Source organism: Lepidochelys kempii, chromosome 27 (genome assembly GCF_965140285.1).
Source record: "Lepidochelys kempii isolate rLepKem1 chromosome 27, rLepKem1.hap1, whole genome shotgun sequence".
Lineage (NCBI taxonomy): Eukaryota > Metazoa > Chordata > Testudines > Cheloniidae > Lepidochelys > Lepidochelys kempii.
In genome coordinates this window covers 17,380,292-17,408,273 of record NC_136406.1, presented here as the reverse complement: position 1 = coordinate 17,408,273, position 27,982 = coordinate 17,380,292, and the positions used below count along the sequence as shown (strand labels likewise).

At 56.0% G+C, this 27,982-nt stretch overlaps 2 protein-coding genes across 2 annotated transcripts in view; one reads left to right on the top strand and one right to left on the bottom strand.

Moving 5' to 3' along the window:
* Positions 1-27,982, bottom strand: part of ATP6V0A1 (ATPase H+ transporting V0 subunit a1) — a 193,715-nt gene that overhangs the window by 55,013 nt on the left and 110,720 nt on the right. The gene's annotated exons all lie outside the window — the stretch shown is intronic.
* On the top strand, positions 1-27,982 carry CAVIN1 (caveolae associated protein 1). Its single transcript, XM_073325977.2, has 2 exons — positions 1-613; positions 26,194-27,982. Exons 1-2 carry the CDS (start codon positions 194-196, stop codon positions 26,857-26,859), a joined length of 1,086 nt encoding a protein of 361 aa, XP_073182078.1. The 5' UTR covers positions 1-193; the 3' UTR covers positions 26,860-27,982.

Genomic DNA, 27,982 nt, shown 5'->3' with positions numbered 1-27,982 from the left:
AGCTGTGCCATTTGAATTTAAGCTCGCACACAACACACACACACACACACACAGCCACGCACTGTGCTCTCCATTTCTGGCTTGCCTCCCAGCACAGAGTTGAGCTAGAGCTCGGGTTAAGTTTTTTCTTCTCACTCTGCTCCCTGCAGCGACAGCTTCTCCAGGCTCTGCTAGTCGGGACTCCCAAGCAAGCATGGCGGACACCCCTTTGCAAATTATTGAGCAGCCCGCTCCTTCCGAGACCTCTGAGGAGCAAGCAGCTGAGGAGCCGATTAAATCAGACCAGATCAATGGCGTGATGGTGCTCACCCTTCTGGACAAGATCATCGGGGCAGTGGATCAGATCCAGCTGACCCAGACGCAGCTGGAGGAGAGGCAACAAGAGATGGATAGCGCAGTGGCCAGCATCCAGGGGGAACTGACCAAGCTCACCAAAGCACACACCACTACCAGCAACACCGTGAACAAGATGCTGGAGAAAGTACGCAAGGTGAGCGTCAATGTGAAAACCGTCCGGCAGAACCTGGAGAAGCAAGCCGGGCAGATCAAGAAGCTGGAGGCCAACGAGGCGGAGCTGTTGAAGCGAAGGAACTTCAAAGTCATGATCTACCAGGTAAGGAGATGTCCTGCAGCTCCTCAGGCACCGTCAGTGAGTGTTTTCAGTGTTAACCGCACCACCGTCCTGGGTTAGAAGGACGGCACGTTGCCTCACATGTCTCCTCTAGACTCATCCAGTGTTGACGTGCGCCATAAATAGGGCCTTCCGAATCTAACAGTACTGATTTCTTCATAAGGCAGAAGGTTTAATGTAATAATTTATTGCACTTAAAAAAACGAGTACAGGAAATTTCATAAAAGATGCTGAGACTGGCCCCAAGCACCCCACTGCAAAAGGCCAGCAGAATTTGGTTACCTAGCAGAGACTGCTGTTTAACCAAAGGAGGAACAAAAGTGTACTAGGAACTGGAGAGAGGTATTTTAAATCAGTTATTTCAGACAGAGGATTTACTGTGAGGGATGAAGTCCTTAGTGCGACAAGAAGCCGTGATGCTAGCTCAGGTTTATAATGTGCATCCTACAGCAATAACATGGAACAATAACTCCAGAGTCATGTTTAACCTCACTCTTACAGGGGACATAGTGGAAACAAACAGAAAATACGGTCCGGTCCATTGAATTCATTAGCACACCGTTTCCCCGGGATCTGCCTTTGCCACATTGCTTGTAAAATTAAATATGATCCAGTGTATGTTACAGATTCCTTCATCTACAGCCTGCAGGTCTTGGGCATTCCAGTCACTCAGTTTCAGCGAAAGGGGCTTCACTCTGCTGGAGGCTCAGCACTCCCACTAGGAGCTGGACTTGCCTTTAATCTTTTAATACCAAACAGGCAAACAAAGCAAAACAAATGCAGCCACAGGCTTCCGCCTCCCCTTCCGCTGCCTGTCTGGGTTTAGCTTCACTTTGCAGAGCAGACCCCCCAGAGGGGAAAGCTGGAGAAAAACCGAATGGGCCAGTTAATGAGATGAGGATAGTTCGAAGCATCCGGGTTAATAATAGACTGTGTGAGGGATAAATAGAAAAACATCCAGTGCAGCTCACAGGGAAAAGGGGGAAGAAAAACCCCACAAAATGCACAGCACCTTTCACTAGCGTAGTGGGAAAGGAGATCTAGTCAGGCCAGACTGTGGAATCTAGCAAGTGGCAGGACTGATATAGTTCTCTGATTCACAGCTTAAGCATTTATAGTTCTATCATGGAGGCTGAAACACTCACATATATTAGGAGCACGTCAGCCACCTAAACAGATTTATAAATACATTGATCGGAAGCTCTGGGGACTGGGCCTGCACAGAGGACTAGAGCCAGCTGTGGAAAATGGAGACACCTAAACAAACCAACAGCGGTGGAAACAACCCCTGGGAAGGGAGCGAAAGGGGAGGCTCAGGCAGAACATCCCCGGCAGGTATTTCAAAGTGGTAGGGAAATGGCCAGGTCCTGGTTCCCGGCGGACTGGCACTGTGAGAGCCTGCTCTTTATTGTGTGCTGTTGGTCGTGAGCATTGGAGAGTCCGTGTGCAAAATAAACAAATCATCGGTCTCCCCTTTCCTGTGGGACAAAACTTTCGTACAGGACCCGATCCTGCTTCCACTGCCGGCAAAACTCGCATTGATTTCAATGGGCGCAGGCTCGGCCCCTGAGTTAGAATCAGCTGAGAAAGGCCCTGAGGTGAGATTTTCTGCGGTTCAAAGTTGTTTTGTAGAAAAAGGGGAGAAGGTTTTGAAATCCAGACTGAATTATCCTGTGTGGATTTCAGAGTGAGACCCCCCTGAGCATTAAAGCCCGAGGGAGACACTCAAGGGCTGCTTCATGGAAAACACAGCCATGCATGGACTTACGAAAGCCAGGCAGGGCCTTTCACCACATAGCAGAGCTGGTACAACTCTGTCCCCATGCCCAGAGGAAGCCGCAAGAGTAAGTGAGTGAAGGAGGTCTTGGGGCAAGGGTGCGGCCTTGTGCCCAAACACCACTGCGCGAATGGAGCTCCTTTGTGGAGGAGAAGCCAGGCACAGTGTCCTGATCTGAAGCATGGACTGGAGACCGAAATCCAGGAGAGTCCCTGACTTGCAGTGGCTGAGAGCTAGGATGGGATGGGCAGCAGTAATAAGTATGTATTAACTCAACAAAGATGCCCCTCTCTATTCCTCCACCGCTGTGTTAGCTAAGTCAAAGATGATCCTCTACAACGAGCATTCTGACTGCTACTAACAGATCACAGGGAACCCCATGGAAGGGTTGGGTGTATTTTTCCAGTCCACTTTCCCCTGCATACAATGGAAAAATAGCTTTGCAGTCAAGAGAGAAATTTTCACACTGGTGTCAGCCCTTACTGTCTTTCTGGATGCTTCTGCTGTCCCGTGGGGCTAGCTCTGAGCCATTCGCAAGGCAAGAACTATTGTTGTTTCACACAGGGACTGATTGGTTGTTAAGGAGCATCATTATTCTGTGCTTTGCCCTGCACTAATCATGTATCATCCACTGGGCAGTAACCGGGGCTGTGTGGTGCTGAAGCTGTGGTTAACGGGCAGTGTTAACAACATATAGGAATGTCTCTCGTTCGTGTACTTGGAAAGTTTGCTCCAGAAATGTGGGGAGAGACGATCTTGGGCTGGTTTCGGCTGGGCAGGTTTCTGTTTTAGGAGGTTGTGTTGCTGTGTAATTACCCATGTATGGGGCTGAAGGTCTTCAGCAGGCTGCTTGCATGAAGGAGACTGTATATTTAGGGTCCAATCCTGTTTACTCCTTTAAGTAGCCCTATCAAAGTCAGTGGTTCTACTCCTTTGAGTAAAGGGAGTGGGATTTGGCCCAGGGTGTGTGCTCGGCATGCCAGGGTTAACACTTTTAGTAAATAAATAAAAGGATGAATGAGCATCTCGGTATCTCAGCTCCAGAGGCATTTCTAACAAATCATGGAGCAGATTCCGCCCCTTCCCCTGTGTGGAGACATGCCGTTCTTGTCAGGAGCCCTGTGGATTCTAGTGGGTTTACTCATGGACTAGGTACTTCTTCGGCTATTTAGTAACAATTATTGTGTATTATTTGCTAAGTGCCAACAATGTGTAAAACACAAACATCCCGATGATAATCCCTGTCCTGGGGAGTTGACAATGGGGAAACTCTCTCCCAAGCCTGGCTGTAGAAAACCAGTAGCAAACAGTTCCAAAACAGTCCCCTAGTTCTACAACTCATGCTCAGCGCTTTCCAGACTGAACACTCAACGGAGGGTCAGTCTAGACGCTGCCTTGGCTAGTTTTGTTCTTCTCGTGTCTATGAACAATTCCAATATCAACCTTTAATTGCATTTGTGCTTTAAGAAACTGTGATGAACTTGCCTACTCCCTTGTGACTTCAGTAGCCAGGGGAAAGATTTCGGAGTTTGTTTTATTGTGGGGGGCAAATGTGCTTAATACACCTGCAGGATTAGCCGAGAGGAGGAATGGCCTCTTTCCAGGGGGGATTGCCAAGCAGGGAAGGGGCTGCTCCCCAGGTGGATTTAGTATGGAAGGATGCTGTGCCTTGGAGAAGCAAAAGGACAAAGACGAGAAGTCTGTTTTAATAGGTGAAGGATGCCTGGTTGGCTCTTCCAGTGCATTTCGAGAAGTTATGGAAGGAATGACACTCAGGGTGCAAGCGAGATCCCTGGGACTGCTTGTTGCGGGAGGTCAGACTAAATGCAAGCGCCCTACTTCGGTATTTTACGTATCGTAGGAGCACAGAGAAAATCCAAGTGGGTTCCTCCGTGTCTTGGCAGCTGAATTTTGGTCTGGAGAGTTGAGCATCAAGTACGTCTGTCTTGTCTGCCTCAAAACTAGGGAGACAACGGGCAGTACTAAAAAGCAGCCACACCCAGGAGGATATGTACAGTGACTTTGATGGGAGTTGAATCAGGCCCCAAGAGCAATGTGAAAAAAAGCCAGCCCCGAATGAAGCCGCCCAGGAGAAGACATGATTCTTTGCCAAAGAGCCGTGTGGACAGAGCGTTAACCTCCGTGTCACAGAGGGGAACGTTCATGCCCAAGAAGCTGGAGGGCAGAGGGTTGGGCCCTTATTTGCTGCTCATATCCCCAGAGCTGTTGTTAGTGCATCCTCTCCGCTGCATCCTTCCCCCCAGGCCATCTGGAAGGGCAGCTCGGGGTCAGAGTTAGGTGAACCAGTCTTGTACCCAGTTGCCTCATCCAAAAACTCCTGAATGTTGCGGGGGTGGGAAATCGGGGGCTGGATTCATTTGGGGCCCATCCCTACAACAACGGGAGTCCTAATCCACTTATAAACACAACTCACCTGGCACAGGACAGCTGGAGAACCGCAAGTAGCTACAGTTCGACTAACGCGCCTCGTTCCTCCAAACATTCGACAAGCGAATTCATCCTTCAGAATGACACGGACCTGCTTTTTGTAGGGTCAGATTTTGAAAAGCGCAGACCCCAGCACCCAACTCTGCCCACGTACCGTGGTACCTAGCCCATGCTGCACGGTGCCCCCTTTGTCTGAGTTAGGGGGCTCAGGGATGGGGGAAGCAGGGACCCAACACTGATAGATGCAGACCCCGCCCCCCCAAATGGATGCTTTCAATGGACATTCTGGCCACACGGGCATGGTGGGGACTATTTTTCAAAGCTTTCGGCAGTGCCGGGGAGGCGTCTGGCCCATTCCTGCGTGTGCAGGGTCTGGTCTGTTATACTGGGGAGGGCAATTGTTTGGGAGGCCCCCGCAGAACTTTGTCTGCCTTGCCAATGAATCTGAACAGCCGCTCCAAGCCCATCAAGGGGCTGAGCCGCCCCGAAAAAGGCCAGGTGGCCACGGGCTGGAAAAGAAATGTGTAGGGTAGGTGGGGCTGTGTGAGGAGTATAAATAGCACAGTTTGGCGGCTGTGCCTCCAGTGGGCCTTATAGGGCTCCGAGCGGCCAAACGCCCGCAGCAGGGAGGGGCGGACTCCCTGCGAACCACGTCTCGCTGTGGTGGGTCTGGAAGCTGGACCCAAAGCGGCCATTACGGGGCTCGTGCTCTGCGAAGGACCGTGTGAAAAGGAGCCCAAGTGTGTGTATGTGGGGGGAGGAGAATGCACCGATCACACCGGGGTGGGAAACGGAGCAGAAAGCAGGGCAGAGTGGGAGCCAAACCCCCAAAGAGAGAACACGAAGCGCAGCCCGGGCAGAGGAGAAGGAGCACCCGTTCTGCCCAGCTGAGCCGCAAGGTGTCGTCCCCTTCTGCCCCGAGCTTGGACTCAGGGGTTTAATGACAAGAAAAGACTTCGGAACGCCAAGGAGATTTGCAAACTCAAAACCAGCTTGCAAGGGGCACAAGCCCGGGGACCCCACAGAGTTTGCCCAGCTGCAAGCTTGGAGGGTGAAGAGCAGGGTCCCAGTGCAGGAGATTGGCAGGAGCACTAGGTGCTGCATTTATGCCTTTCTTACAAGGCTGCACATTGTGGCCAAGAAACTCAGTGTTTGCGACTGGGGACCTGGGCTGGAGCTAGGAGCACTGGTGTATGTGGCATTAGCATTTCCTGGGGCCCGCTGGAGGGACAGTCCTTCCCCACCCATTGTTTTTGGTATTTTTTTTTATCGCCATACATAACAAAGCAATGACTCCGTGCTGCCCTGGATCCACTCACACGCAGCTCCCCGACAGCCCTGGGGGTTCTGCACACAGCCTCAGGGCCGTGTATTAGGGTTGCGAGTTGTCCCCAGAGTCCCAGGATAATCTCTGTTTCCAAGGGCGTGTCCCATGTTGCAGGAGACTGATTTCTGGGGCTGTTAAGAGCCCTGGTTTTACTGCACAGCACCTTGCTGGGCTGTAATGGTGTATAGCAATGGGAGGACACATCAGCATAACCGGGTCATGCAGCTTCCCAGCACAAGACAACTTCCCTGCAGGAGAAATCCAAATTCCCTGTACAGCGAAGTTGAATGCCAGGCCTGACTGATTGCAGCACTGCAGTGTTTGGTCGGATGCCCCACTTGAAGTGAGTTCTCCTGCATCAAGAACATCTCGGCCCCAGAATGGGATTCAGTTTTGAGATACGCCTTGGAATGGGATTTGGCATGAGCGATCCTGCTCCGGCCGCGTACAGGGGCCTTGGAATGGGCAGGATGATTATTTAAACTCTCTGTACAAATAAGATTCAGGCCTGTTCTACACTTAACGTTTAGGTCGCTATTGCTACGGTGCCCAGGGCTGTGAAGACCCCATGCCCCAGCGTGCTGCGGCTATGCGAACCCCCGTGGTGGGGCTGCAGCCAGGTGGATGGGAATGATGCTGTTGACTTAACTCCCCTGGCCCGGGGAGGTGGCATTCGTACAGCGACGGAAAAACCCTTTCCATCCCTGTCGGCTGTGTCCGCACTGTGGGGTTGTGCTGGACCTGCACCTCTGCCGTTTGCATGGCCTGTGGTCGGGACGCTTTCCATGGTGTCATTATTCCTGCGGACTGCTCCCGAGAGGAGGCAGCTACCTGGTCCGAAAAGTCTCTAGCACGACCCTGCGGTTCAGCGTTAACGCTGACCTGAATGTTACCCCTCCCAGCGTGCTCACGCCCCCGGAACACTTGCCTCTTTCTGCAAAGGAAAAACGAGTTTCAAAGAAACCCTTGTGAGTCAGAGGCCTTTACAGTCCTGCTGTGCGCATGCAGCTTGCCTTACAGCCCCTGGGGGTGACAGTGTCTCTGAAAAGGGCCTCAACATTGATTAGCATCAGGCTAGACTGAGTGGTTTGGGTAAAATGAGAGCCAGCCTAGCGTTTGCTCAGTTTTCAGCCCCGAATCTAGGCTTTCCCATTGCTGAGATATATATGTGTGTGTGTGTGTGTGTGTGTGTGTGTGTTCTGGTTGCACAAGCATGTACTTATTGTGCATGTGCTGTTCTGCATGTGTATTTGAATGTTGAATATAATATCAGACATCTGTGTACTAAGCATCAAAGGATTAGCAAGACAGGGGGTGCTACGCAGAATCAGACCCCCCATTAAAAACCTGCGTTTCTGTCTATAGATGCCTGAATTGGTGAGGCCATAAACAGTCCCTCCGTATCGTGTTTTCTATAAGCTAGGGCTCGTCCTTTGCCAGAGTTATGCCACTAGCCACATAGGAGTTAGGAGAGGGGGCAAACAAGGGATTCGCTTTAACTAACATTAGTCAGTAAAATGTTACACACGGCCCCTCTGGGGCGAGGCCCTGAGTGTCATCACCAAAATATGCAATGGTCTCAAGAGGTTAATTTGGGCTAAGTGTTTTCTTTCCCTGTTTGGATAAGAAAGCCCCAGCCTGACTGATAAGATCGCTGCTTTCCTCTTTGATGTGAGAGCAGCGGTGGAGAACAGCTCTCCAGCACAGCTGCACAGGGAGGGGTGCCCTGGAGGAGGTTGTTTTCCATGCACTGGTTTGATTTTACTTGTCCCACCCCATAGCTCACATTAACATGTGGTTTGAATGGATAAAATCCATCCCCCCCCCCGTCCTTTCCTTTCCCAGTGCCTGTGTCCCAGGCAGGAATTCAGAGGGCGATTCAGGGAACCAGCTGGTCACCCCCGGCTACTCCAAGTAGAAATGCAAACAGTCCATGTGAGACATGGGAAGACAAGCATACAAGTTAACCCGCTGCGGTGGGGAGCCCACTTCTGATGCAGGATACTGCGAGACCCTGGGTGACTTGTAGCAGCTTGGCCAGAGGAAGGGGGCTCACAGCTGAGACCAGCTCAGAGGACTTGCTCATTGCTATGCAATTCAGCGGGGCATCCCCCTCCTCTAGCCCAGCCGCTCAGGGGGACAGTGGTGATGTGGCCTGGGCTCAGAGTCATCTCCGTCTAATCTCTAAGCTCACTCACATGCCTCCCTTTTCAGAGCATTAGCAATACCCTGCGAAGCCCAGATAGCATCTGATCCACTCTCACGCTGCTGGACCCAGTGGAAGTTCATTGGTTTCACACAGTAAGTTTGGCTGAGTCGGGTTCTCCACTGGCCCCCAGGACTGTGCTGTTCCCAGTGTGTCCATGGTCCCACACACTCCTCACTCCAGGCTTTTGCAGAGAAGGACCGTCTGGGCCCCTAGCAGCTACATTCATACATCAACATGCGGGGTTTTCACCAGGCAAAATCCCAGTAAATGCCTGATCCAGTGATGAGCTTGGTTTGTGACAACGGGGGACCAGAGCAATCCCATGGGAACTGGGGCACGTCCCGAGACCCCTCAGACCCAGCATACTCTCGAGGACAAGCCGTTAGCTCAGGGTTTTCATACTATCTTTAAGAGCAATAATGAGGAGTATTAAATGCAAAGTCGTGGTTAAAACGCCGCACACGAACTCTGCAGACTGAAGTCCAGGAACCAAAAGCTCGCACTGCTCTGTTCTGCGCCTTTGGCTTCATTGCTGAAGTACAGGAGCTCGGTCAGCGGGATGGCCGCGGAGTCTCTAAACGAGTCCTGCTTCCACTCTGACCCTCCTGCCTTTGGCCAGAGAACCCTCGAAGTGAGAGATGGAAAAAGCGCCATTAGGTCATGTCTGACCCATCCGCTGGGAGCCAGGGCAGGCTGGCCACTCAGACTACTGTCGGTTTCACTCAGACCCTCAGGGACGCAATTCCACAGCAGTGCACAGAGAATTCAGCTGCATGATTCCCATCCACGGCAAAGGGCACAAGGCTGCCAGCCCCCATGCACAAGGAGCTTGTACCACTCCCTGCAGGGCCGTTCATTAGCCAAGTCTCAGGCTAGTCACCCACAGCAGAGCGCGGCCCCAGAACAAGGGGATTACTTAGCACCCAAGACATTTCCTTGGTGCACGCTGTCAGTTCTTCCGCCCAGAGCCTCTTCTGAAGTGTGGCTCTTGCTGGGCCCCGATGCACCAAAGTTTCACGGCTCAGCTCTGAGTTATGAGCTGCCAGTGTCAGGGCAGTTTGTTTTGCTGAAGTGCTTTTGTATTCTACGGACATGCTGAGCTGTGGAGTGCCCAACTCTCCCCGTGCAAAGAGGAAAACAAAAGGCCCCGAATAAAAAGAAATGTGAGATGGCTAGTGAACCTCAAGCCAAAGGGGTGAGTCATTTTCAGCTCACCCTCTGGATCTCTTAGGCATCTCTCATGTGCCCAACCCATAGTAGCTAAGCAGGAAAGGTCTGCCCTGTGCAATGCCAATGAAGTCACTGCACCAGAGGGGGTAACTGAGGGCAGAATTTGGCCCCTGTGACTCACCAGGCCAGGCAGCCAGCCGGTTTGTTCTCATTTCCAGGGCTTCTCTGTCCAATACACAAGGCCCGATTCCGCTGATGTTAATGGGGGTTTGAAGTGGATTGAAAGGAAATTCTAGCACAAGATCACAGGTCAAACTCCCTGCTGGCATGCCCCAGGTTTCAGTTTGGTCCCATTGTCTTTATTTAAATAAGGAACACAAATCCGTGCAAATGCACCCCTGTGGTATAAATATGGCCATGGCCAACCCAGAGCCTCAAGCAGCCCTGTACGCGCTCAGCACAGTTAGTCCTGTTGAACTGCACAGCACCTCGCTATTGTCTTCTTGACTACACAGTAAATTCCACAGGTTAAAAGAATTCCTGAGCCCCCATCTGGCTGCATTCTAGGATGAAGCCCAGAGCCAGAGGGGAGAGCTGTTGATTGGAGAAAGACAATCCAACTAAACATTTCCAATAAAACGCCCCTGGATGTTTAGTCTGCACCTTCCGGATGCTGCTGCTAATGTCAATTAATGCCAGTCACTGATCTCCCTGCGTAGCATCTGCAGTGCAATCTCTGTCTTTGTAAGTCTGCTGTTCAGAAATAGCCCCGAGGGTCATTAATCAGACATGGCAGGGTAGCCGGGAGGGCAGTTCTGAGAGTCGAACTAGATATACAAACAGGCTGATAATGGGATTAAAACATTCTTTCTGTCAGAGAAAAAAAAAGTGATTTTCCCCCTTGCAATCTGCTTACTTACCCATTTCCTAGGGACCTGCCTTTCATCTTCTTGTTCTTCCAAACGTAGCTTCACTGTTTATATTCAGCCTCACCCCTTGCCAGGTTCCCGTGCTCTTCTTCATCAGGTCCAGATTAGCACCAGTACATTTCACAGGGGGTTTAAAGCACCAATCTCCTTGTTCCCATCAGCCTATTAAAGAGGGAAACAGCTTTTAAGGGAAAGGAGTACTTGTGGCACCTTAGAGACTAACCAATTTATTTGAGCATGAGCTTTCGTGAGCTACAGCTCACTTCATCAGATGTTTACCGTGGAAACTGCAGCAGACTTTATATACACACAGAAATCATGAAATGAGCTGTAGCTCACGAAAGCTCATGCTCAAATAAATTGGTTAGTCTCTAAGGTGCCACAAGTACTCCTTTTCTTTTTGCGAATACAGACTAACACGGCTGTTCCTCTGAAACCAGCTTTTAAGGGCACAGTTCCCAGGACAGGGAGAAGCTAGAAACCTTTGGGAGACTCCCAGTCTCAATGAGAGTTTCAGAGTAGCAGCCGTGTTAGTCTGTATCCGCAAAAAGAACAGGAGTACTTGTGGCACCTTAGAGACCAACAAATTTACAGTGAGGTTGTACATTAAGGGTAGGGGGACCAGATGTCCCAATTTTATAGGGACGGTCCCGATTTTGGGACTTTTTCTTATATAGGCACCTATTACCTGCCACCCCCGTCCCGATTTTTCACACTTGCTATCTGGTCACCCTAATTAAGGGAAGTTATTTGAGGATGGAAGGAATTTTGCTGGATGTGGAAAGGTCACGTGCGATCCAACAAGCCCTTTAATGTTTATTTGCATCTCACTCCCTGCTTTTGCACTAGGGTCTTCAAGACCCTTTCTTTCCATTTTATGGAGACAGGACCAATAACCTCTTGGTACAGTTTTTTACTGTGTTCTACAATGAGCTGCTGCTTCTCTTATTCTGAGCCTCCTCATTTTAGCTGATAGCCTTGGAGGTGGAGACTTATACCGAACTTTCTGAAAATTTAGGCATGAAACCTGGTTTTTGTGGCACTCCTAAAGGGGTTAACACCTGCTGCTCTCCGGATTTGCCACGTAGCAGAGGCTTGGCCTCAGGGTATGCTCAGTGGGCCTCTCTTGTGTTTCTTTGGCTGAGGGTGTTGTCTGGATCCTCCTGGGAGGGTTGCATGGATGTAGGTCTGGAATGAGCCCTAACATTCCTGATCCACCTTGCTCCCGTAGTTGAGTTTAGCTCTCAATGAATGTTGCTATTATTTTTCTGCGCACGCTCCCTGAAACTCTTAGAGACTTTGAGAGCCAGATTCTGCTTTCAATTACACTGGTGTAAATTGGGAACAACTCTACTGAGTGAAGTGGTGTCACTGGAGATTTACATCAGTGAAAATGAGAGCTGAATCTGGCCCTATGCCTAAATACAACACAAACATACATTATTCCAGAGCAGGGACATTGTATCCTCCAAGCCTGGCAGGCAGTTAGAGAAGCTAGACTCCCATCCTTCTTGTCTGTCTCTGTTCGCAATATCGCCACTCACTAAATCATTCTGATAGCATTCCCCCACCTGCCCGTTATCACCCTAACCCGCTCTATATCTGGGCCATGTCCTTGTTTACAGCAGTTAATGGGGGAGAGGAAATTCTTCCACTCGGATTCCTTTTTGCTGGCCATTGAAATTCCTTTTCCTCATCTCAGCCTGAGAAGACCCTGAGTGCGTCCTCTGCCCCTGCCCCTGCGAATCCGCCCTGGCCCCAACCAGCAGTGGACGTGAAGGGAGGCAGCAGATTTAGGGCATCAGAAGCGTCACCTGAAGACTGTGTTAAGCCTCTTCTCCTGAAACTCTGAAAGCTGCCGTGGCCAGTGCCACGTGCCGCTGCTGCCCACTTCTTGGTGGCTTCACTCGGCAGTACAGCTTGTAAGGCAGATATTTATAATTGGCATAAATGCCTCAGCGGATTGAATAGTCTGTTTGCTGCAGGATGATGGTGCTGTAGTTTTGGGGCTGTGCAAGAAACTGTGATCTCCTCTCCAGGCTGCAGGGAGATGCCTTGTTCCTCCCCGGGGGAGGGAAGGGTGGTCAGATGGCTAAAGCACAGGGGCACCAGGGGTCTATTCCTAGAGATTCGTTGCGTGACCTTGGGCAAGCCACTGGCCTTCCCCATGCCTCAGTTTCTCCATCTGTAAAATGGGGGTGCTGCTGCTGACCTCCCGGGAGTAGTTGTGAAGTTGAAGTCACCTCTGTTCATACAGTGGTGTGAGCTCCTCCAACGGAGCTCTGCGGAGGCTCATCTCAGACAGCGTAAGGGGAAGGCAGCAAGGCAAGTGGCTTGGTTAGAAAAGGCAGATCGGGTTCAGATCAGCAGGTTACATTTCTGCCTCTATGCTGCAGAGGGTGAAGCATCTGGCTTCTGCACGCTCACCCCGGCCCTTGAGACGCCTAGCCACAGCCTCCTAGGAGATGCTGGCAACAAGATGCCTTCCCCTGGCTAAGATGCAGCGAAATCCCAGCCCGCCTGCTTTGCAGAGGAATTTCTCTGCACTGCTCCGGCAACGCCGAAGTGCTCCAAGGAGCCTTACCAGGCAGCGGGCCCGATTCTCGCCTCACCAGTGTGAGCTCGGAGCCAGGCCCCTGGGGATGGTGCTCTGGAGCCCACCTCCCTGACAGCAGCAGCCAGGGGCTTGTGCTGCATGCAGCAGGTGCAGATCCTGCTAATGTAAGTGTTTAAACTGAGCAATGTGGGGGGAGTGTTGGAGGGGGGGGGGGTTGTCCCCTAGGCTCCAGCAGTGCTAAGTCCCGGAAACCCCCTGCACAGCAGGGCGACCCTCGGAAGGTGCAGGGAGGTTCAGAACGAGGGTTCAGATTGGTCCGTATTTTATCCAGAATGGCTCCCCCCAACCCTGCAGCAGAGACGGAGTTACTGCGACCCCCTGAACCTCACCGAGCAGGTACCCAACAGGGAGCCATCCGCAGCACCCAGCGGGTACCGGCGTGGCTCAGAGTTAGCAGAGCGGGGCTCCCATGTGGGCATCAGAAAGAGCTCGCTATGGGCACGCAGCCCCCGTCACCCCAAGCACTTTCCAGCGACAGGCACAGAGCACAGCTGAAATGCAGCCACCCTGGGAGCTGAGGGGGAATGCAGCACCTGGAGATGGGCGGGGGGGAGGACTTTCACCAAGGACCTGGGGCCAAATCCTGACTCGATGAAAAGCACCCACAAGATCGTTACTCGCCAGCCCAAGCCTGGGTTCGAAGGTCTTGGTGGAGAAAGGCAGCCTCAGCGACACAGCCTTGCCCTAGTCCTTGGCGGCAATGAAATCCCCCGGTGCAGACCAGGTAAGGATCCCGAGTACCTGGGTTGGGCAGGAGGATGGTCGCTGGTCCCTGGACACGGCTGTCGCCGCACTGGTTGAGTGCCACCCTTAGGCGCTGAACGAGACAGACCCGCCGTCCGGGCGAGAAGGGCCGCAGAGCAAGGAGAGCAGCAGACCGCTTCCGTTAGCGACCAGCCAGGACACGCTCCCTGCCACCCTGTGCACAGCAGGCTGCCGACGGGGCGGGCAAAGCGGGCAATCGGTCAGGGGCCTGGGCGATTTAAGAGGGGGCCCCCGGCCATGCAGCAGGGCGAAGGTAGGCTTCCTGCCCATCCTCGCTCCGTGCTGCTCCTGCAAGTGGCCGGCACGTCCCTGCGGCCCCTGCGGAGGGGATCTCCACACATTGCCCCTGCCCCGAGTGCCAACTCCGCAGCTCCCATTGGCCGGGAACTGCAGCCAATGGGAGCTGCGGGGGCGGTGCCTGCGGGCAGCGGCACGCGGAGACCCCCTAGGCCCCCTGCCTAAGAGCCATTGCCAGAGGGGTGTGCAGGCGGCTTTCTGGAGCCACCCGAGGTGAGCGCTGACCCCCTGCCACCCAACCCCCTGCTCCAGCCCAGAGCCCGCACCCAAACTCCCTCCCAGAGCCCCCACCCCCACCCCTCCCACTCCCAAACTCCCTCCCAGAGCCCTCACCCCCTCCCGCACCCAAACTCCCTCCCAGAGCCCCCACCCCCACCCCTCCCGCACCCAAACTCCCTCCCAGAGCCCGCACCCCCACCCCTCCCACACCCAAACTCCCTCCCAGAGCCCTCACCCCCTCACCTCCTCCCGCACCCAAACTCCCTCCCAGAGCCCCCACCCCCACCCCTCCCACCCCCAAACTCCCTCCCAGAGCCCCCACCCCCACCCCTCCCACACCCAAACTCCCTCCCAGAGCCCCCACCCCTCACCTCCTCCCACACCCAAACTCCCTCCCAGAGCCCGCACCCCCTCCCACACCCAAACTCCCTCCCAGAGACCCCACCCCGCACCCCCTCCCACACCCAAACTCCCTCCCAGAGACCCCACCCCTCACCCCCTCCCACACCCAAACTCCCTCCCAGAGCCCCCACCCCTCACCTCCTCCCACACCCAAACTCCCTCCCAGAGCCCAGCCTGGTGAAAGGGAGTGAGGGTGGGGGAGACTGAGCGACGGCGGGTGGGGGGATGGAGTGAGCAGGGGGCGGGGCCTCAGAGAAGGGGTGGGGGCAAGGTCTCGGGGAAAGGGCAGGGTAGGGGGTTGCGCGATTAGACTGTTGGCAACCCTACCGGGTGGGCATGGGGATGCCCTGGCCATGCCGGAACAGTGCGCAGCCGGCAGCTCGCTGGGCACCAGCCAGCGCGGGTGCAGCACGGCCCGAAGGTCAGGCGGTCCGCGTGGGTGCAGCTCGTGTGTGCCCCGAGGCCTGGAATTGCTGTCGGCGGGCCTGGTGCACAGTCTCATCATTTCTGATACGCTAAACAATTGTGCGAGTGAGGGCGTCTCTTTGTGTCACGGCTCTTGGCACAAGGAAGCCTGGGGGATGCCGTGAACCAAGCACAGAACAGGCCAGGAAGCTGAAACAGACACAGACTCAGTGAACTTGTTAACCGGGTGGTTACTGGGGGAAATATCTGAAATTCCCTGCAAAGGGCCCGAGGGACCATTGCCCTGGCACTCAAGGAATCGCCCACCCCAGGGCAGCGTGGGTGTAAAATGCTGGCAAATCAAAATGGCAACGCTCCAGGCTGGTAAAGGGTAAAGGGTTTCACCAGGAGCAGGACATTGGTGAAATGGATCCAGACAATTCAGCACTTGGGGAAATTGCCCCTGTGGCCTTTGCGATGGGTAAGGGAGGTGGAAAGGGGGGGTCGAGGTTACTATTATTTCCTCTTCCTTTTACCCCACAAGTTTTAGGAATTTAGGTCAAGCCAGGTTTTTCCAAAGACCCAAGCCTCGCACCTGAATCAGTGCGGACAGGGCACCGCATGCGTGTGGATCTCCACTGGGCCCCAGCTGCATGGATCCAGGATCAGGGGCCCAGGTTTGCGGGAAGACTCTTTGCAGGCCTTACATTTGGAGTGGAAGTTTTCTCAGTTTGAAGAAGGGGAGCTGAATCTTTAACACAGATATCTGGTCTGCCAAGAGTGATAGGCGCCTTTCAGATCAGCAGGGGCTGGGGAGGCCAGACCTGTATTTCTAATGTGAAGAGGGAAACCCACTTAAGCCTTCTCCAACATGGAGCAGGTAAAAAGCATGACCCCCATTTTCTCTGGGCAGATCACCTGAAATCCAGGAGTTCGCGCCTTCTGCGGTTGCTTATCTGGTTTTCTGCCCTTAGTCTGCGGAATGAAAGGGAACCGAGGGCTGTAGGAAGGGCCACAGCCCCTGCGGCGCTGAAAGCTCAAGCCACAGCAGTGGGCTCTCAGCATCTGTCAGAATTGGGCCCCTGGTGGTGGTGGGCCGTTGGTTGTGTTCTGTGTCTTGCAATCGCATGTGAAACAAGCCCCTGCTCTCTCCCCCCACCAGAGACTGGTGGTGATGCAATGATGTAAAAGCAACTGCACCAAATGAACTGCAGATGTGGTCAGCGTGCGTGCGAGCCAGGCTTCATGAAACATTCAAACCGGAGAGCAGATCGCCTGGGAGTTTTGCTTTCTTAAACAAACTGAAGATTTTTTTAAAAAAAAAATCCCCCTAAACAACAACAATGCAGGAGCTCTTTGGAGTTCCTGGGGCATTTTGCTCCTGGACCTTTGGGAACCTTCCCCGCTTTGGCAGTGAGTCTGGAGAACTTGAACAGTTCCAGGCCTGGCCCCGGTGGGAAGGCAGCTCAGCTGTGCAGTTCACGGGCCTTTTATACAATGAGGAAAGTGTTTACATGTGTTGTAGCAACCAGGCAGTATGTACATGGCCATAAAGGGCACGGATCCAGTGACTCACTGGAAGGGAACTCAGGCTCCAAAATATAATCAGATAAAAAACACACGTAGTGGGGGAGAACCGGGGCAAGTCAATCCAACGGACCTTCCAGCACTGGGTCATTTGAAATAGAAAAAATAGAGATGTCAAACCCCCCTCAACCAGTCTGCCAGCTCTGGGTTTCACAGCTCCACGAAAGTGACCCAGGTCTCCTGGTGGCTCCCCGAGACCTGCTGGACACAGGGCTTTTCCCTGGTCATGGAGGGCCCTTCACACAGTCTTTGCAGCTCTGTTTGCTCCTCCTGGGGGGTTCTGTGCAGCAGGGGGCAATGTGGATCGCAGGACAAGGACGGACACTGTCCAGTAAGGTCACCCCATCCAATATATGGGCTCAAGGACAGGAAAACCAGATCATTCACAGAACCCTTCTGAAAAGCTCAGCAGAGAACTCCCCTGCCCGCCCCCTCCCCCCCCCAAAAAACAACCCACCACACTTCCCATGGATACTCGTCCTCTGTGCTTCCGGCATGTGGCAGGGGCCGGGACAGAAATCCAGTGGGAATGCCTGTCCCCCCACTGTCTGCGCCAGCTGGATTGAGGCAGTGCTGGAGCACACAACCACAATTTGGGAATCCCAGTTTGAAGAGCCCCAAGTTCCGGGACGCGGAGAGCCAGGGTTTTCAGGACAGGCCCATATGGGCAGCTGGACTCACCTGTCACCAGACTTGGTGCGTTTCCCAGTAAAAAGTAGTGTGTTTCAAATGCCCAGGGCTAAACCTTGTGGTTCCTGTGAGAGCTGGGAGCGAGCCGCAGCCTTCCCGGGGCTCATGCTCTGCGTGTGAATGGGGATTTGTGTAACAGCCAGCCAGCCTGCGCCTCCATGATTCCTGGCTGTTCCCACGGGCTCCCGTTGTCTTTTCACTGCACCCAGACTATGGCTGCATTCGCAGCCACATTCCCGCCATCCAGGGCCCTGCCGCAGCAGACTGCCCGTCCTACACATGCCCGTCGCAGGCAGGAGGCAACCCTTCCACTGGGCAGCTCCCCCCATCTGCCATGGGCCAAGCAGCTCTTGTGGAACAGGGCGGAGATCCTTGATGTCCCACAGCCAGGGAGCTGAGTCCTCCTCCCTACCAAGGCTGCTCCGGCACCACCCTCCTGACCCCCTGTGGAAACACAGCGGTTTTGTTCTTGCATTGCCTCCACAGGGCCTGCTGCAGCCCAGCGAAGCCAAGGGAAGGCCCCCTCTCGGCTGGTGGGCTCCCTCAGAGCCCCTTGCAGGACGCGCAGCCTTGCTCTGGTCTCTGGCAGGCCCTTCCCTCAGGGCACAGCGTATTCATTCAAACACAAACAGCTCCTCTGCCCACCACAGGCTGCAGCTCCCGGAGGCTCTGCCCCTCGCCTGGCTCAGTGCTGAGCCGAGGATACGCCCTGCAGCCCCCTGCTTCGCGGCCTCTGGAGCCACTCCTCCCGCTGAAAAGGGGGTCAACCCCGCCCCAGCTGGCTCTGCTAATCCAACAGGGCAGCTGGGGCCTTACAGACGCAGACCAGCCTGGAACGCTCCCCTTGCCTCTGGGGGAGGACTCAGGCTCCCCACGGCCTGTCCCAGCGGGCTGTAGCCAGGCAGAGGGGCAGACGCTGCAGTTCCACGGTTCTAGGGCGAAAGGCTGGGGGAGAGCCAGGGGGCAGGGGCCCGCTCTGGGGGTAGACTGTGCTAGGCCGAAAGGTTACACGAGTGATCCCTCGGGATTAGCTGCTCAAATGAGTAAAAACCCCACATACGGCCCAGGCTGGGCAAACGCAGCTCCTGGGGTTCAGTGCCCGGCAGACATGCACGCCTCTCCCAGAGAGACCGTCCGGGCTCCCAGCTTGTAGTGGTCCAAACAGCCCCGCTGCTTTGTCCGCCGGGAGCAGCTCTGGCCCTCTCGGTAGCACAGAGGAGGGTGGGTGCATTTTATGCCGAGAGAGAGTCATGGAGAGCAGCAGCCCCCTCCGCTCCCACGCTGGAGGGGGGTAGGGGACAGCTCACGTGGAGCTGGAGGCTTTGAACAGGTCTCTGCTCTGTGCACAAACCTTCTGGAGTCAACAAGGGCTGATAAGTATCTGAGCCCGCAGGATATGGCCCCTTTCCAGCACAGCCAGGCCAGGCCGAGATGGGGAATGCCTTTGTTCTTGCTGATGGTGTTGACTCAGAGGGAAGGAAGTAGCTGGAGTTCCTGCTGTTCAGGGTCCCCGGGAGATGAGGCATTGCTTGGGCAGGTGCTGCTGTGGAGAGGATGAGCAGTCTTCATGGGGGCTGTGGACTTGCTCTGGGCTGTCGGGATCCCCCGGGACAGCGTCGGTGGTTTTGTTCTATGTGTTGCTAATCATAGTAGCAAAGCAGACGTTGGCTTCTCCAGAAAGCAGCACAGCAAGGGCTCCTCGTGCATGGCTCTCTGGTCCAAAGACCAGGAACAACCCCTCAGCCCCTCCTGCACGCTGCAAACCTGTCCTTTGTGCCAGGTATTTCCGGAGCCCGGTGCTGGGTGGAAGCACACATGGCTGCATTGTTAGGAGCTGTGAGATGAGAGGGGATGTGGGGCAGATGCCGTCACTTCCTTCAAGAGCGAGAGTTTTCTTGGGCTGAAAGCAGGGGGAGGAGCGGGCAGGACGTCCTGCGTCGGCCCTGGGCGAAGCTGGACTGACATGGCGGGAAGCTGGATCAACTGAATCAGCCACTTCTCCCTTGGGAGCAAGGGAGGAGAAATGGAGGGGAAACCACACTGGCTGTCCTGCTGCACGGCCATGTCCTGTCCTTCCGCGACGTGCGGCTGCGCTGCGGGAAGGGCCGCGCGCTGGTGGTGACGGTCGTGTCCCTGTTGTCTGGAACAGCCGGGACTATCGTGCCACCAGCCGTACCATGGGTCGTCGTGAGCCCGTAACAGGGACGCTCTCCCCCACTGGAGGGACGGGAACGGTCTGGGCCCAGGACCTGCTCCTCCTGGCTGCCTGGGCAGTTTTGGAGCTGATGGCTGTTCCTTTGGGCCCCGGGCCGAAGAGGCAAGCACCTTGACTGGCAAGAGGGGCCTGGGCCTTGCACCTGCTTCGCTCGTTAGCTTGGGGCTGGGCTGGTTCAGCAGCTCCGGGCACGTGTCTCTGGGGTAACAGGCAGAACCCAGACGTCACAAGTGAGCTGGTGGCCTGGACACGTGGCCTCTGGCTTCCCAGAACACTGAGCTTGTTGCTGGGCAAATCAAGTCCCTGAGCCCTCCTGCGGTCCACGTGGGACTGAGGGAAACCGGCTGCCAGGAGGAGCAGGCAGGCTTTGTTCTTCATTTCAGACTTTTTCAGAGTGAACGTAAGCCTGGACTGGCACCCTGGGAACGGCCATCCTGACTCACTCCCAGAGCTGGGAGCAGAACCCAGGAGTCCTAGCATCCAGGCCCTGTTATTCTAACCCTGGGTCCCCTCTCTCCTCCCAGAGCCGGGAGCAGAGTCCTTGTGCCCAGACCAGCCCCTCCCTGCTTTAACCCAGTACGCAGAACTGCTTTCAAAATGAACTTGTGAAAGGGAGGCTTTTCCAGGTCTCTTCACCGCCTGGTTCATGAAAGACAAAAGCTGAGCCGTCTCCACCTGCTGCTGCCCACGGCTTGGGGCTCTCAGAGAGCTCCCACTTCCTGCTTTATGGACTTTCACAGGCTTTTGCTGGGAGGTCAAATGGGCAGATCCTTGGCCAGGCGAGTGCTGGGGATCAGGCCTAGCTTAGCTGGGACGTTGCTTGTTTCCAGGGAGGTGCATGCAGGGTCGGTGCCCTGTTTTCCTGGGTGTGGCGGCTGTTGGGTGGGTGTGGCTGGCTGGGCCATGGTGCTGGGGGAGAGGCAGATCCTGAGTCACGCAGCCCTTGGGACGCAGGCCCAGGGGCTGACGGAGCCCTGCTGGCCCTGCCTAGCTCTCCTATCAAACCCATTCACGGCTCCCTGGCGGGCGGCTCATCCCAGAAGCTCCACGTCTCCCCCTCCCAGCTCCTGAGATTAAAACCCCTCGAGTAATAAATCCCTGAGCTGCAGGTTGAGGCCGGGCAGCTGTGACGCTTCATACAGTGCAGGGCTATTTCCAGCCTGGGCTGGGAACGCGGAGAGGATTCATCGCACGCGATGTGCTGCTCAGCTGAAAACCAATCTCATGCCAGCCTCTTCTCCCTCCCGCCCGCGTGTTTCCCTCTGCGGGGGATTGCAGGCCTGGCTGTCCTGAATGAGTCTCTCTCTGCTCCATGGGGACGCAGAGTGACTGGGACACTGAGCACAGGGGGTCAGGACTCCAGGGTTCTGTCCCAGGCTCTGAATTCCCGGGGGAGGAGGGTCAAGGCAGCAGGAGAATCTGGGGGGCAGAGGGGAAAAAGCAACCATGATCAAACATCCCCAAAGGGGAAAGAGTTTAAATGCTGGGGAGTCGCATTGAATTGGAGGGGAAAGTGCCCAGGGCAATGCAGCGACTGACTGGATCTGGGAGCTGAGCCACAGGGCTTGCGCTATCGGGAGGGACGCCAGGGGCCAAATCCAACCTGAGTGGCAGGGATCACAAGGCCACTCCAGCTCAGAGTCCCTCCTCCTGCCGCAAGGCGCAGATCCGGCTGCAGCTCTCCACGCCCAGGGAGGTGATTTCCCATCTTTCCGTGCGCTGCAGAGCCTGTCGCCCAGCAAGGCAGCTGTTGCCCCGAGACTGGCTCTGTCTGGCGGCAGGAACAGATACCAACATGTGCTCAGCAGGAGCAGGGCTGGCTGGGCGTCGCAGCGCTGCTGAGCCTCCAGCCCAGCACAGGCTGGGTTTCAGGCCGGGCTGTATTCCAGCGCCATGGAGAGAAGCAATTGGGGGGAATATGGAGTAACAGATAGGGAAGAGCAGGGCCCCTGGTTTCTGAGCCTCTAGGGGTCACGTCTCCCAACTCCCCACACCAGCTGCGAGGGTTAAAAACTTCCATTTTCCTTTACATGAAAAACTGAGCGTCTCATAATCACCTGACTCCTGGAGCTGGGGCTGGAATCATCGAATGTCACAAGACACATGGCACGGTTGTGAGAGCTGGCAGCATTGAGCTGGGACAGCAGCGCCCTGAGCCCCCTGCCGGTGCCTTGTGCTGCTCTGGGCAGAGAACGGGGGCTGAGAACTCTGATTTGGGCACATGTCGCACCGGGGGAAGGCGCCAGGGCAGGCAGTCAGCCCCGTGGGGAGGGCAAAGCCCCCGCCAAATGCCACAGAGGGAGCATCGTCTCCTTCTCTCTCCTCCTAGCACTAGCAGCCCAGGCTCCACCCTTGCTCTAACCCTGGTGGCTTGTTGCACAGGGCCATTCGAGCCGGGGAAAGAATGTGAAACCAGGGCCCGAGGCTAATTGTGCTTGGCCGGGAGAACAACAATAGGAAAGTTCTGATTGTCTAAAAAGATGTTGACAGAGCCTATGGTGGGGCAGGAGCCAGGGGAGCCATTCCAGCCTCTGGCAAACAAAGGCAGGATGGCCATGCTCCAGGGTACACGGTGAAAATGAGGTAATGCCCCTGGCCAGCCCAGGAGGCCAGGGGAGGGCCCTGGGCCCCCGGCCAGGCCCACAGCCCTGGAGGGGAACCGGCCAGGCAGAACAGGGTCTGGGGGAGCATGTGAGGCAGGGGCCTGTCAGGTCGGCCAGGCTATGGGTAAGCCAGGGGAGATGGGCAGGTGCTGCTTGCCCCTTCGCTGCCCCCGTGCCCCACGCACGGCACTGGACGCAAAGGTCCATCTGCAGGGTAAGAAGCTACACCCCACACGCTGACTGCCTGGCCCCTGCAGGCAGCTTAATACACGCTCATGCAGAGACCGGAGCGTCTGTCTGTCCTGGACCCGGCTGAGGGGAGGGTGCGGGGGAGCCATCCCATCTTCACTCCGGCCGGGGCACGTCAATAGGCCCCTAAGAAACTGCCGCTACTCCGTCTGCCTGCGGTTCCCCGCTGGCCCTGAGCATTGCAAGGTCCTGCTCCCTGGCTGGAGTCACTGGGGATTGTGAACTCACATCCTAGGCTGGTGATGGAGGAATCGACCAAAAAGCTGTTTGAAGCAACCTGCGCTTGGCCAGTTCCCTGCTTGAAAACAGGATAGGGTGGGTTATTTTTGTTATGGATTTGGGCTGTATTCAGGCTGTGAACAGACATGGGCCAGGCTAGTTGGGCAGCCCAAAAGAGAAAAAGGCCGGGGGGGGGGGACCTGAACCCTGAACTCCTGAGTCCTATTCCTGGCACTGATGCTTGCTTGCTGAGGGACCTTGGGTAAGTCACGCTGGGATTTCATGCCTCAGTTTCCCCAAGGAAGCTGACCCACTTCACAGGTGTATTAGCTCATCAATGTGCACAGCCATTTCCCAGAGGATGGGAAGGTCGTAGGGCTAGTTTGTCCTTAAGCACATTTTGGGGTTACAAATCGGTCACAGCCTCCTGCTGCCTGCCCGCTCGCTGCCGGGTGTAACTATACCCATGTCTGGGGGAAGCAGGAGTTAATTCTGGCTAGGGAATGCAGAGCAGAGGGCTCCTCGCAGGCTTGGCCCTTCAATAAAAAGGGGACTAACTAGAGATGGACTGACTCCAGCTGCCTTCCCCCTGGCCAACTAGCTAAGCACAGGTCCCACTTGACAGATGAAGAAACCGAGGCACAGAGAGGGGAAGTGATTTGCCCAAGGTCACGCAGGAAGCCAGTGGCAGGGCTGAGGATAGAACCCAGGAGTCCTGGCTCCCAGTCACCCTTGCTCTAAACCCCACTCCCGTCCTGGAGCTGGGAATAAAACCCAGGAGTCCGGGCCCCCAATCTCCTTTCTAACCTCCCTGGACAACACACTGCTTGTGGGCCTTTGCTGTTACAGCCGCGGTTTGACTGCCGTGGGCTGGGGCATCTGCTGGGGCATCGGCTGCTGGGGACAGGGAAACATGCTGAAGCCCCTGCCCCGTGGCACCCTCCTCAGCGCCCGCCGGCTGCTCTGTGCTGTTGGGATGCCCCTCGCCTCGCACCAGGGGGCGCTTGGAATCTTTCCCTGTAACTCGAAACAAGCCCCACGGAAGGCAGCTGTCTCTGGCTGGGCTGGGAGGCCGGGCACAGGTCACTTCTTTCGGGAAAGTGGGGGAAATCTCCCTGGCTCACTTTCCCTTCCTCCACGAGCCCCGGGGCCAGTGCCCAGGTGCAAGGGGAAGGGCTCCTGTGCGTCTGCGTTGTGAGAACGGGGCGGAACGCAAGCCTTGGGGGGCAGGAGCCCTCTGCTCCCAGCCCAGCTGCCATACGAGGGGCTTTCCCACGCTCAGAGGAGAGGCCTCGCCCCAGGGGAAAGCCCAGCAGGTGCCCTCGATGACAGATCACGGGTGATTTCTAGGGGGACCTGAATTCCTGTGCCCCCCGGGGGAGCTGATCTCAGTGGTCAGCCAGTGACTCGCTGCTGTGAGAGCGCTGGGAAATCGAGCGAGGTCTCTGCCCGTTCCCAGGGGGAGGGCCAGTGCTGGCAGGCTCTGTTCACATCGCTCTGGGGAATGCACAGACCAGCGGCATGGGGCAGGGACGTTACTTCACCAGCAGCCTCGGGAGGAATCTGCTCGGGAGGTAGTTTCCCCAGCAGTACCAGGGAACAAGCAAGCGGCTGGGTGTGGTCCTGCCACGGGGGTGGTATGCGATAGGGCGAAGGGCAGGCAGGGGACACATAACTAGCAGAAACAACCTTTCCTCCAGGGCAGCTCCCACACACCAAGGCAACAAGGCCATGGGTTTCAACTCTCGCACCTGGTGTTTTATCCTGTTTCTTCTGCAATGAGCAGTTCGGCGGGTGAGGATCCCAGACGCTCTCGCTCTGCAGAACCAGCCAGAAACCTGGGCGGCTCTCGCAGAGGGGACAAGATGCCAGCTCTGCTCCTCTGCAGCACCAAGCCCCCTGCTGCTGCCTGGCTCTGTTTGCGGTGTGATGTACCGGGCCGGGGAAGCACGGCCTCCCAGTCTGTGCTGCAGAGGTTAGACACCAGCCTTGCAGCCAGGAGTTGGAGGCAAACATGGGAGCTTTGTGGTGTGTCTTTTGCTCTTTGCGCAACAAGAAACCACCAGGGCATGGCTGAGTGCAAATAACTCTCTGCAGCCCTGGCACTGCTGTCCTGGCTGGGTTGTGAAACATACAACATGGTGAGCGCCACGAGAGGGCTCACAAGCTATTTAAAGGGATACGACCCAATTCCTATACATCACTGTTTGCATGGGCTGGAATCAGTCAGACCCCTAGTTCGTCTCTGAGGCCGGTGTGAATCAGGAGTGGCTGCCCTGGCATCAGGGAGGCTGTCCATGGGTGAGTGAGAGGGTGGGGCCTGTGCCTTGAGTCGTGTGACTGTAGTGAACCCCGCGCTGTGAAAAGCTGGGCTCGGTGCCGAATGCAGGTGCCAGCAGCACCCAGGATGCCCCAGCGGGGAACGGGGGGAGTCCCTGGACTGCTCAGCAGGGAGCTCAGGGCTGCGCGGAGGGAGGGAGCCAGCCAGGGGAGATGAGCTCCGAGGGCCGGAGGGGAGAGTCCGCTGGCAGCTTTGACTGGCGGGAGGGTGAGTGGTACAAGCAGTTCAGGGATGAAGAGGATGCTAGTGAAGGGCTTGGAAGATGAGGGGTGGGAGGAGCCAGGATAGAGGGGACAGAGCCCCTGTTCCAGCACCTGCAGGTCTCTCCTGTGCTGTTAAGGCCACGGTGGGTTTGTCACCCAGGCCGGAGTGTGCAGGGCAGATAAGGCTCAGCTTGAATTTAGCAAGGGCCCCAAGCTGCTGTGGGCGAGAGCTGCATCCTACCGGGGTAATTTACCAGGGGGAGTGAAAAAGGGGGTGAGGAGTCCAAGCCGGGTGCTGGCCACTGAAGGCTGGATTTGTCCCCAAGGTCAGACTAGCTGTGAATCTTAGTCCTCGTAAGTGCGGTTAGCTGGGCAGCGACTCCGAGAGCTGCTCAGCCCAGGTTAGATGGCTGGGAGCCGCGGGGGCAGAGAGGGCCAAGGGGCAGAGCAGGGGCAGAGCTGAGGCTAGGGGTAGCCGAGGAGTTCGTGGTCACTTCCAGGCTGGGGTTGATAGCAAGGGTCAGAGTCCGAGTCAGGAGGCAAAGCCCAAAACAAGCCGACGTCAAGCCAGGGGGTCAAGTGCATGAGACAGGAACAGCCCTGGCAACACCAGAGAGGCACCACGCTGTGGCCCAGATGGTTCCTGGACTGCCCGCTGGGTTTATATAGGGCAGGGAGCCTATCAGGAGCCATGGGGCTGCTGCCTGACAAACCCCTGAGGCCAAATGTCCCATGGGCTGTGTCCACAGAGGGTTGTGGGAAGTGGGGCACAAGCTGCCTACATGTGTTGCTGGGTGGCCGCCAGGCGCTGTAGCTCTGCCAGGCTGGGTCCTGGGGCCGTGGGTCCTTATAGTGCACGTGTCTTACCGATTCCATTTCACCGTTGGCAGGATGAAGTGAAGCTCCCAGCCAAGCTGAGCATCAGCAAGTCTTTGAAGGAGACCGAGAGGGAAGAGAAGGAAGAGGAGGGCGTGGAGGTCCCTGTGGACGAGGACCGCGCCGATGAGGACCGAATCCAGCTCTCCTCAGATGAGGAGGTGGAGGTTGAAGAGACCATCGAGGAGTCCCGAGCAGAGCGGATCAAGAGAAGTGGCATGAAGAGGGTGGATGACTTCAAGAAGGCTTTCTCCAAGGAGAAGATGGAGGAGACCAAGCTAAAGACCAAGGAGAATTTGGAGAAGACCAAACACAACTTGGAGAAGACCCGGCACAACCTGGAGAAGAGGATGAACAAGCTGGGCACCAAGATTGTAACCACTGAGAGGAGGGAGAAGATGAAAACCTCTCGAGACAAGCTGAAGAAATCCTTCACTCCCAACCACCCCATCTACACCAGGTCCAAGACAGCAGTCTACAAGGTGCCACCCTTCACCTTCTACGTCAAGAAGATCAGAGAGGGCGAGGTGGAGGTGAAAGCCACGGAGATGGTGGAAGTGGGAGGAGAAGAGGCTGAGAACACGGAGCTGCTGAGGGAGGAGAGCCCTGAGATGCACACGCTGCTGGAGATCACGGAGGAGTCGGACGCAGTGCTGGTGGATAAGAGCGACAGTGAGTAGGATGGGTGGCGGCACGGGATGGACGGCTGAACACATAACCTTTCACACTGCAAAATCTCTCTTCGCCCCAAGCGTCCTGGGGAACATGTACCCGTTGTATCATTATTCCTCTGGACGTCCAAGCCGACCCCCCACCATCCCAGACGAGGTGTCGTTTATATTTTAGTTTTAGCACACGGAGGAGTTAGGAATACAGGACTGTTTTCCTTACGCTCGTTGTGGAGACCATTCCTGCTGGCAGCCCTGTGAGAGCTTGCTAGCCACCAGGGACCCCCCTGAGGGGAAGCGTGCTAAAACCAAGATAACTGCTGTACACCTGGGAATATCCCTCTTTGCAGCTCTCCAAGACCTGATGTCCAGAATGCTTCTTGCCCGGCAAACTGCCCAGTGCTGGAGACCCCTCCAGTCTGTCAGCCCGAGCAGCCATCCCCCAGGCAGATGGAGGGGAACGCAGGAGCCCAGCTGGCTAGCAACAGCAGAGAGACGTTTCCCACCCCTGCCCGAATGCCAGTTCCCGGGGCCGGGCGGTCTGGAAGATCTCCAGCGGAAGGTGGATCTCTGACATGTCTTAGCATGTGGCGAGGGAAAGGTTAAGCCGATCCCACTGGTGGGTAGAGCACGTGTGAGGATGGGCAATGCCACATGGGGCTGGGAAGGGCTCCCTGCCACTTCCTGACCCCAGAGGGTTCAAAGAGTTAATGGGCCAGCTCTGGAGAACCCAGCATTGTGTAACACTTGGAGAACATGGGCACCACATTGCCTGGGTGGCAGCGAGAGCCCCTGGCAACGCGGGCATCCTACACACACACACCGGAGCCTGTCACTGCTGCCGGTTACACCGGGGCCACCCCAGGCCTTACCAGGACTGCCCCACAGGAACGGAGGCCTCATGCTCCTGTGTGTGTCTACAGAGCCCATGGCACAGGGGCGTAACCGTCCGCCGGCTGGGGCCCGTAACCACGTTGCTCCAGGAGGCTGCAGGGAGCTGCATCGAGTCGGGTGTCCCAGCCCGTCACCGGAGAGCGAGCCCTGTACCATGTGGCATCAGCCGCCGGGAGCTGCACGGTCACTGGCCGGGGGAGGGTGCAGGCCAGGGGAGGGTGCAGGCCGGGGGAGCTGCACG